Raw genomic sequence first — 10,639 nt, 5'->3', positions numbered from 1 at the left:
ATTTATTAACTTCGAACCCTCATAAAATCTGTAGCGTTAAGTATTTGGAAATGTATATAGGATGCCTTTCTGTTTATCTTTTATTAAGAATTGCCTATTGTTTCCATTATTTTCTTACCACTGTATTGCTATCATAACATTCTTTTACTTTTTACACTATACATCTCTTTCCCACTCATCTAACACCATTTACTAATATAATCAATGCTGTAAAGTAAGTTGCGCATTCTTTCTTACTACCATGGCCATATAACGAGCTTTTAGCAAAATGTACCTTTTAAATTTTTTCTGAACGCCAAAATCAGTGTACGCGCAAATTTCACACGGTCCGGATGTCAATTTGAAGTGTCACGGAAAATTTCTATTTTTGCATTTAAATAATAGTGATAAATTAAATATTTTTGCGGATAAACATACATAATTTACATGTTGTTTAATGTCTGTACGTAAAAATCTATATGGAAATTTGTAAAATAATGTCGGAAAATTGTGTGTAAAATTGTTGAAATTTTCTTAAATTCCAGATTCCTTTTTGTCGTTCTTTTGTTTTACATGCATACAAATATACAAAAATGCATTGTGTACATACATGCATATGTATGTATGTATGTTGGTGTTTGTATTAATCTAAGATGAAAAGAGCTTAGGGTAAGATAAAAAGCTCAAAGTTATTATGATATATGATGTTATATAAAAGTGTTATATTAAAGTTATTAAAAAGGAAGTAAATTTGAAGTTAAATGAAAGCTTTATATAAGCAATATAATAGATATAGTAATATGAGCTTGATGTTAAAAAATGAAAATGTTAATTAAGAAAATAAGTGTAAAATATGCAGTTAATTGAAATAATTAAAAAATGAATAATATGATCTTATATATCTAATATCTTTTGAAAAATCCAATTACGTATGTATACATATGTATGTATAATTAAAAATTCAATGACAGAGAGGAAAAGGAAGCGAGCAACAAGTAAGTGCATTTCTTTTAACATAAAGCTATTCAAAGTAATATTAACATTGCAATGATGAATGTTGTTAACATTAGTTTGAAAAAGCTTGTTTTCTCGTACATAAAATAAGTGCAGGCATAAACCAATTGTGTTGCCAGATATTTTTTTCATCAAAACGTTGAAATAAAAATGATTAGCATTTCTTTAATTTTAATTTTTTGCTCGAAAATTGAGCATCTTGATATTTAATTTAATAACATGGACTAAATCCGATTTCTGCGCTTTATTTCTTGCTGGAACGATAATTGTATTAGTATATTATTTGTATGTACATTAGAGGCTTTTTAAGAATTTTATGTAGGAATGCCACTCAATCGATGCGTATTAATGTACTGAACACGAGACAAATAAAAAATATTTTTTGGAATGGTTCTCCGTTCCCTACCAGCGATTGAAAATCCTGACCTCAGTATAATTTTAAAAAAATAAAATATTTTCGATTTTTTCGAAATTGGTTTCAAAAATTCCGTAATTTTGAGCTGATTACGGGAAAAATAATTTTAAAATTTTTGTAGAATATTTTTTGGTCCACAAAATGATTTTTAGTGGGTTAGAGAGGCATATTGTTTTTGTTTTTTATCGAAATGGGTGTCAAATTGACACCCAAATAACTTTCAGCTTTTAAAGTTGAAATATGATAGATTTTATCACCTAAGTGATATCGTTTCGATAAAGCGTTATAATATCGTAGGTTTATTGGGTTTGAAGAAGTTAAAACAAAATCGATCAGAATAACATGAAATTAAAACCATTTCGATTGGAATATGTATTCAATGACATGATATTGTGACAAAATTTGTTGGTGATACAAAAATCTGATATCAGATTTGCTTTCAGCAGCTACATATAAATAAAAAAATATATGTAAGTCAAATAGGTTTTATTTACAAGTTGTCTGGTAGCAGTGTTTACTTACCAAAATCCAAAAACCAATAAAAACAAATTTTCTTCAATTTAAATGGAAATGTAATTTATTAAAGAAATTTCGTTATTAAATTTTTTTTTTTTTTTTTGAAATGAATAAAATAATTAATTAAATTTATTTATTTTTTGTTTTTACACAATAGTTTTCATTAATTTTTGCTTTAGTAAATATACATTTTAAACAAATTTATTATTATTAGTTTTTCCTTTTTCGAAATAGTGTGATTATTGTAAAAAACAGAGGCTCAATAATTATTAATATTTTAAAAGTGCAGTGCATTTAAAAATTCAAAAAATTTTATTGATTTAATTAAAATGTCTTAGATAAAGGGAATAATATATAGTTAGTAAAGATAGAGAGATATAGTTGCAGAAGACAAAATTAATATACAAAAATTTTATTTTAAATTATTATAGATTTTCTTTTTAAGAAAATAAATAATAAATAAAAAACATTTACTTAAAACTAAATTGGAATAGGTAAATAAACACAATAAGAAGAATTTACATACACAGAAATATATATATATATATATATATATATATATATATATAAAACAAAAATTAAGAGAAGGAAGAACACAGTTAAGAAAATACATATGTATGTATTAATAAATTGTTATAAATATAAACATACATAATAATTTTATATATTTTTTTTTTTATCAAAAGTCCAATTATAACAAAGAAATTATTAGTTTTTTTTTGTTTATAAAAAAAGTATTAAACCACACTTGTACAATTATTTTCAAAATAATCAAATGGAAATTTACCAATAATTTCGAAATGCCAATAACAGCAAAACCTGTAGCTTAGGAATAATGCAAAAATATATATAATATTCATATATTTGTTTTATATTTTTTTATATATATTTTGTTTAGACTTAGAAAAAGTTAATTTATTTATGTTATGAATTATATTATTATCATTATTTTTGCACATGTTAACTAATTAATATAAAAGCCACTTAAGGCAAAGGCTTACTAATAATGCTGCAAATGCATAAGCTGAAGCTCTAATCACCAGTGATTGGGGCAGGGCACTCCACAGCGATGAATGACTTTGTGTGCTAGCATTATGTGGTGCATATTGCAAACGCTCCAATTTCGAATTGATCAATAGCAATTGTCGCTTATGATCATCCAAAGATTTATTAATCTGATCTACGGCCAGCATAAGTCTATAAAGAAAAAAACATTTTTAGAAATAATATATTATTTTTAAAAACTTTTATTTAACTTCAATGCAATTTCAAACATTTTTAAATATATAAAATATTTACTAAATATCAGGATTCGTAAAAATATCAATTTTGTTAATTTTGAGGTCAATTTCTTAAAAAATGTTTAAATATTTTCAAAATATAAGAATTAAAACTTACTTTCTTATAGTTTGTGATGAAACTGGTTGATCACATATAGTAAAGTCATCGTGTGATTGACTAGAATCTGAATTATTTGGATCATTACTGACCAGTGCTGCTGTGGATTTATTTTTACGTTTAGCCTTCATAAGAACCATTGATGATTGTCTTGGATCTACACTCACTATGCTAGCGGTGCGCACCATGGGTGCTTGGTGTCGTGTTTTAGTTAATACTTTATAATCCCATTCATATTGTTTAACATCGTTGCGAGGATCCCAGGGTCTTAGATCGGCGTATTTGTAAATCCACTTTAAAATAGAATATGATAAAAATGTTATATGAAATATAACAAATAATAAAAGATAACAATTTTAAATTACCTTGCCAGTAATTAAATCTTGTTGAAAATGTGCCGGTTCCCATTCGGCGAATGTAGCCTTACGCTCTTTAGCCGCATTACGTTGTTGTTCTTCCAGTACGGTTTTCTCTTCGGTAGCACCTACTTGATCATCACGTGCAATGGCGGCCGACACTAAATTCCACAAGCGTTCGGACTCATTGGGCAACTGAGACTCAAGTGGTACCACATAACGTAATAAACGCTTTTTCATTGTTTCACGATTGGCTGCAAACAATACAGAATCCTCACCGGATTTACCATCTTTAATACGCATTTCACCATCCCAATGACCGCTAATGGTAGCCAACGTCTCTTTGCCCAATTTTATTTTGCCAGCAATAATATTAGTACTATCCGAACCGCCCAAGAAAGGTTTCAGCTTGAATTCCAGCTCCGTCTTGTAACCAGTATTCTCACAATCGATATTAATTTTACCACCCAATTCCATGGAAAGCGTACCCATGAGAATACCTTTGCAATGGGCATAAGGTGTGGTTAACGTATAACTTTCTCCACGCGGCAAGAGAGTTAACGTAGCCACACCTTCTAGCACCGCCGAAGTGCTATTGCCGTAAAATTTTGACTTGGCCAAGATGGAACAACTGATGCAGAAACCTTCTTGGCGATTTGTAACGTAAAATGCCGAAACCGGAGGATGATGCGAGACCTGCTCGGCTATATAGTAAGTGCGACTACCATTAGGATGTTCCCAATAGCAACGGAACGTTTCACCCAATATGGGATTGTAGGGCTTCTTAAGACCTTTAGGCTTCTTATAGAAACCCGATAAATACCATTGCACAACGAGTTTCATGCGTGTAAAAGGATCATCTTCATTAACAGCTCTGTAAGAATGAAATTTATGGGTTTTAAATATTAATATTTAGAATAGAACCATTTATTTTTAGGCTGTTTTTCCTAAATTTCAAATATTTAACAAAATTTTTATTTTTTTATACTTTTAAACTTTAAAATAAAATCAATTAAATTCAAACATATTTCATTTTACCTTGATAATATATCAGCATGATAATATGAATCCGAGAGCTTGTCCAGAAATGAACGTGGTTCCAATATGAATGTAGGTAAAACAACTTTACTCAGATCCATACCTGGACGGACTTGTTTAACCAAACACCATATTAAACTTTTATTCTCTTCAGCCAATTCTTCAACTTGTTCACCACTTTGCTAAATTTGTTTAATTTTATAAAATTCAATTAAATACAAAATTTACACATGAAAATTATTTCATTACCCACCGTATTTATTTCCTCCTCTGGCATTGGTATATATGGCGTCTCTATAGGTTCTTCATTGTCAATTTGTTGCAATTGATTATCGACACCAATGACATCATTGCCATCCGAATCAGAATCTGTATCTATGCCCGACATTATACCTGTGGGAGCCTCATTTTGACTATCGCCATCAAGATCTAGTAAGAAAACAGTGAATTGTTTACAATCGTAGTTATAAAAAAGGTTTATAGTTTCTTTTTAGTTATTAAAGGTTAATTCACCTACTGCTAAGTGATGTTTTCTAGGGAATTAGAGAATAATATGGTTTTATTTTTCTGAAATGTCTTGAGAATTTGAATATTTTAAGGTGACATTTGTTAAAAGTTTTTGTGTATGAAGAAGAAAAAAATATGTATCAACATGAAGAAAAGTTGTAAAAACTTTAAAGAGGACCTTTTAATCTTCTAATCCAGCTCACAAAATATTAACACTTGGACAAATATGTTGAGAAACTCAAGCTTTTTTAGAAGGGAACAACTTTTAACAGCATAAAACTGTAAAACTTTTAAAAATGAACGAAGCAGACTTAAGAAATATGATATACCCTAGTTGGACATCCAATTTAAAAGATGCATTTAAATCGTAAGGAATACATGGGGTCAATGAAGCATTTTCAATCCTAACATCTGCAATATTATAAGATCTCACAATTATGTAGGTACAACTCCGAAGAATGAACTAGAATAAGTTTAGGAAGTTCGTGTATGACAAAAATTTCCTACGGGGGGTTTTCGTCATTAAACAGTGGTTAGAAATTAGAGGATAATGATCTAATAGAACTAAACTAGAAGTATGTTGAAATACCCAAACTTATAGGCGTATCGTGTACAGCGATTTCTTACGAATAAAAACGTTAAGCAAGTTCGTGCTTTCGAAAAAAGAAAAGTTTAAAGTGGCGGCTAGTTAGAACTAGCAATTTATAGGTAAAAGAAGTCAAAACTACTTATAGTATTTTTAGCATTTCCCCATACTATATTACACGATCTAATAAATTTTTTTAAAGTTCTTAAAAATATCCTAATTTATACGTATATGTGGATGGTAATAAACTATATAGAAAGTAATAAAAATTCGATAAATTTTATAGTTGATTCTTAAATGATCACTTCAAATGAAAATGTAATTCTAATAGTCTACGTTAAATCGATTTGTTTTTATATAATCAAAAGAAATCTAGCCAACTAAAGTATATGATGATTTTTAATAATCCCAACCCTTTAAGTAAAAGTAGTAGTAGCATTAATACCGGGTGGACAACTAATAGATCGTGATGTTACAACATTCATTGATAGACTTTTCTGTAACATTATTGGTTCATATTCTTCATCGCTAGATGATGTTGTTGTGTGAACCGAACCCAATGATTGCGATTTGATTAGAGGAGCTTTGAATGTTTTACGTTTTTTATTCATCTTTAAAGATGTCGATAATTTTGGTGAAAAATCAACACTGGATGCATCGCTATAATCACCACCAGTATTTTTCTTCGACTTATGTAGTTTGCGTAACTTTTTATTAAACTCTAGAGCATTTGAACCAACTAAACGCTCCCAATTGGTCATGGACAAGTAGAGTTGTTGTAATAAGGGGGTTTGGGTACGAGATGATACTATACTAACTTCAGAGCCGTGTGGTGATTTATGTAGATAATCCATATCGGGTACTGTGAGATATTGTGACTTACGTATCACCAATTTGTGTAATTTTTCTTAGTTTAATTGTGTTAAGAGTTAGTGTTAAATAATAAAAAGTTTGTAATTATTTTGTTTAAAATAAAATACCAATAAAAGTATTTAAAATCTTACCTTGATCATCGAAATGTTTTTCATAATCAGCCTCGGACCATTGGGTTTCATGTGATATAGAAGCCTCGACGGTACCAGTGCCTTGATTAGTTCCTGGTGTTGAATTCGAACGCAACAATAGACCCGAACAGCGTAGTGACAACTCTAAGGCGTCCATCCAACATTTACCAGCTGCTTGACTTGGAGCCCTAAATATTAAATATGCTGTTGGCAAAGGTTGTGTAACGGCGCCTGTAAAGGATATAAATAATAGATGGGGTGATTAAAATAAGGACACTTATTTTGTTATAGGATTATACCTATAGTTTCCTTATCGGGTCCTCTGGGTGCCCATATGGATTGTTCCAAAGGATGAAATAGTTTAAAACAAAAACCATCCTTTTTACTGGGCCTCTCAATAACCTGACATGATGTCAACAATATAGTCCCCACCCAATGACTACTTTTAGTCTTAGGACTTTTATAAATTAGCAATAAGCCCGGCTTTAAGACACACCATAGTTTTGTCCACGACTTTAGGGTTCCGCGAACCTAGAAGTAAAGAAAAAATTAAATTATTATAATCAACATTTTGCATATCGCTCATTCAGTTCTTTTTCGTTTTCTATAGTTTTGTAAGAATCGGTCGAGTACACGACCCAATCCTTATTAGTTACGCATACAAGGTCTTCAAAATAAAACATTCAGTTTCATTATTTTGGAAATTTTTTTATTTAATCATTTATTTAATCTCAAATTTATATAATAAAATAGCCCTTTATAACATTCACAAAAATTCCTATATCTTTAGTGTGAAAAATGAGCTCACATGCAAATTCATTTGCTTCCGCCAACAAACAAAATTAGTATTTTTCTTGGCGATAGTCATATGAAATAATTTAATTTAAAAATAAAAAAAAAACATTTTAATTTCCTCTAAACAATAGACCTATTTAATAAATAAGATCTTTATGTTATAGTCCGTAATTTTTTTCTCCATTGCAAATTAAAACTAATTTTATTTCTAATAATGTCGTTAACACCAAGTTGTGTACAATTTCATTTCAACAGACTTGACTGAGCGATAAATAAAAATATAAATAAATTCAATTTGTTTGCAATTAAAACGCTAATCAATTTTGAGGAAAGCGTTTAATTAATATATCAATGGCAATAATAAACAGAAGAATAATAAACATTCAAAATTAAATATTTAGAAATTCAATATAAACACTGTCGTTCGTGAGTGGTGGGTGTTGGTGCGAATTTTCTTTTTGTTCATTTTTTGTGTAAAGGAAATGAAAGGGAATTATGAATTAAATCAAGGAAAAACTACAAAAGTATGAAAATTTTTTAATGTACTAAATTATGTACAAATATGTATATAATATAAAAAGTGGGACCGATTTTAAACACCAAATATCAAACAACGATTTTTTTCCGTAGGGGTATTTTCACTTTCCTATACCTTAAAAATGCAAAAAGGGAAAAAAGGAATAATTGTTCATAACTAGCCTGATAGTTTTCAAATTCTCACCCCCAGATCTATTGTGACTCACAGATGGCCCGACCTGAAACTCTATGAAAACTACGACAAATGTTAGAATCAGCTCAATATTTTAAACAATATATTCCCATAGCTTTTATTTATCTTAAAATAATTAATTGTAATAATAGTTACAAAAATCAATTTGTATAAATCCCATAATCTACTAGGATTTTCTTTATGGGTGCGTAAAACATCCTACGCGATTTATTTAAAATTCAATTTAAATTTATGTTTCTCCACACCTTTTTGTTTATTTTTACAAAAAAAAAGTACATACACCCAGCAAAAACTTACATTTGAAAGTAAGGGGTTTAAATGCTAAAATTAACTTACACAATAGCATTTCAAGTCATTATTTCAACACGGTGATGACAAAAAAATAGCCTACGATGATACGTCCACTGCGTGTTCTATTAGTTTTGACAAAAAAAAAAACTACAAACGTCAAGGCTAAAAAGCAAGTACTTATGTGTATAGTTATTTGTAAGTCATTACTAGACTTCTTCTAAGTAATACAGACTTTATGTAGTAGTCATTGAAAAGTAACCCAGAGAAAAATTTGTAATGACTTGCAATTGTAACCACTTACCTATTAACATACTTTTCAATGACTACTACATATCGTTCTGATTACATAGAAGTATTTTAATAACTTCTTATTAATAATGTGTTATATAAATACTTACTAATTCATTAATCAGCTTCTGCACGATTTTTCTAATTACTTGTAAGCGATTGTGGTAAGTACTTGTCTCCAATAACATCATGATTTAAAATCCTATTGTGTAAGTAAATTTTAGCATTTTAACCCCTTACGTGGTAATGAAAGTTATTGAGTAAGTACAAGTCATTACCATGTTTTTGCTGGGCATATATATACATATACATATAACTCTAGCAATAAATCTAAACAAATTATTTATTTCTTTATTATTATACTACGGGTACAAACATCCGGCATTGTACGGTTCAGGTTATAGTTTTTTCAGATCATATATTTTATATATTTTCTCAATAGGAACATTTTTTAAGGCTCCATAGTCGATTTTAGGTTTTACTCATAAATTAGTTTTTTATGGAACATACGATCACTAAACCGTTTTATCTAATTTTTAACGGAAAATATGAGTGATCACGTTGTGATTTTTCCATTGAAGTGTCAGAATTTTAGATGTCATTCCGATTTTAAGGATCTTATATACAAATATATTTTTATATTAATATATAATAGTATATAGGATAAACGATTTTCTTACCTTTAGCCAATCTGCCAATACAATCACAGCCGGATCTTGCAATGAATTTAACAGTTCAGATGCGACACGTTTCTTTTCACGCCTATAGTTTTTGCGTTGCGCTTTATAGGATTCTTTACGATTAAGTTTAGATGTGTCTGTTGATGTCTGTAACAGAAAAATAAATACATGTGATTATTCAAATTATTATTTATTTTTTTTGCAAACAACTTAGGTTTTATACGTATATTGTTAATATACTTTAAGTTTCATACATACTTGTATGCCAGATAATAATAGATAATTTATTTTAAAATTATAATAAAATTTTCTCATAACTATAAAAAGGAATTTAACCATGTCTGTTCATATGTTTGTCTATGTTGATGTTGACCTTGTGGCCAAACTTTGAAATGTTATGTTAGGAAAAATAGTTTAGTTTATAAAATCTGATATAAATAAAAAATTAGAGTTCTGTCCATATTTGTACCAAGTTCCTTCTAATCACTCTAAAAATCGATTTATTAATGATAAACTGGTTTTCGGGTTATATGTTCAGTAGGGTCTATTAAGGATTGATCCTCAAAATTTTTGTTTGTGTTTATGGAATTCTACGCAAAGTAATTAAAAATGGTCCGTATTCGTCGTACTTTGTTGTATTACTTTCGAATGTATAAAATTATGTACATATATATTGTATGTATTTAAATTGTATTCGGATATTACAAATTTTTGATACCAAACATAAGAATATTTCAGCCTCCCACTGCTCCCACTACTCGAGCCCTATCATTACACGCATACAGACGGACTTAACTAGATCGTCTTAAAACATAATAAGGAACCAGTATATACATATTTACATACATACATATTTCGATGTGTTACAATATTATGATGTTCGATATGAAAAATTAATAATTGACCCATCTAGTTAATAATCTTTTATTATAAATATAGCTTCAGATATATGTATTGAGACCGATCCTCAAAGAATTTGTTGATTTTGTTATTAGACTTATTTATTTCGAAAATGATCGCTTATTTATTAAAATTTTTGAGA

The 10,639-nt window shown here is 28.9% G+C and overlaps 1 protein-coding gene across 10 annotated transcripts in view; it reads right to left on the bottom strand.

Annotated features, from left to right (window-relative positions):
- Positions 1 to 2,226: 2,226 nt before the first annotated feature.
- LOC119608607 (oxysterol-binding protein-related protein 8) overlaps positions 2,227 to 10,639 on the bottom strand; it is a 48,773-nt gene continuing 40,360 nt past the window's right edge. For 6 of the 10 annotated variants that reach the window (XM_037963075.1, XM_037963077.1, XM_037963073.1 and 3 more), the window contains exons 5-13: positions 9,598 to 9,744; positions 7,113 to 7,344; positions 6,814 to 7,044; positions 6,255 to 6,716; positions 4,970 to 5,145; positions 4,717 to 4,898; positions 3,688 to 4,552; positions 3,323 to 3,615; positions 2,579 to 3,121 (exon numbers count right to left, since the gene is read on the bottom strand). In XM_037963075.1, the coding sequence (XP_037819003.1) occupies positions 2,893 to 3,121; positions 3,323 to 3,615; positions 3,688 to 4,552; positions 4,717 to 4,898; positions 4,970 to 5,145; positions 6,255 to 6,716; positions 6,814 to 7,044; positions 7,113 to 7,344; positions 9,598 to 9,744 (2,817 nt within the window). In that variant the 3' untranslated portion in view covers positions 2,579 to 2,892. Of the gene's footprint in view, positions 3,122 to 3,322; positions 3,616 to 3,687; positions 4,553 to 4,716; positions 4,899 to 4,969; positions 5,146 to 6,254; positions 6,717 to 6,813; positions 7,045 to 7,112; positions 7,345 to 9,597; positions 9,745 to 10,639 lie in introns of all 10 variants that reach the window. The other 4 variants (XM_037963080.1, XM_037963082.1, XM_037963081.1 and 1 more) reach the window with 4 other exon arrangements.

This window comes from Lucilia sericata, unplaced genomic scaffold, assembly GCF_015586225.1.
Source record: "Lucilia sericata isolate MDLA Ls3-8-SP2 unplaced genomic scaffold, ASM1558622v1 Contig000856F_arrow, whole genome shotgun sequence".
Taxonomy (NCBI): Eukaryota; Metazoa; Arthropoda; class Insecta; order Diptera; family Calliphoridae; genus Lucilia; species Lucilia sericata.
This window is presented reverse-complemented; position numbering and strand designations above follow the sequence as displayed.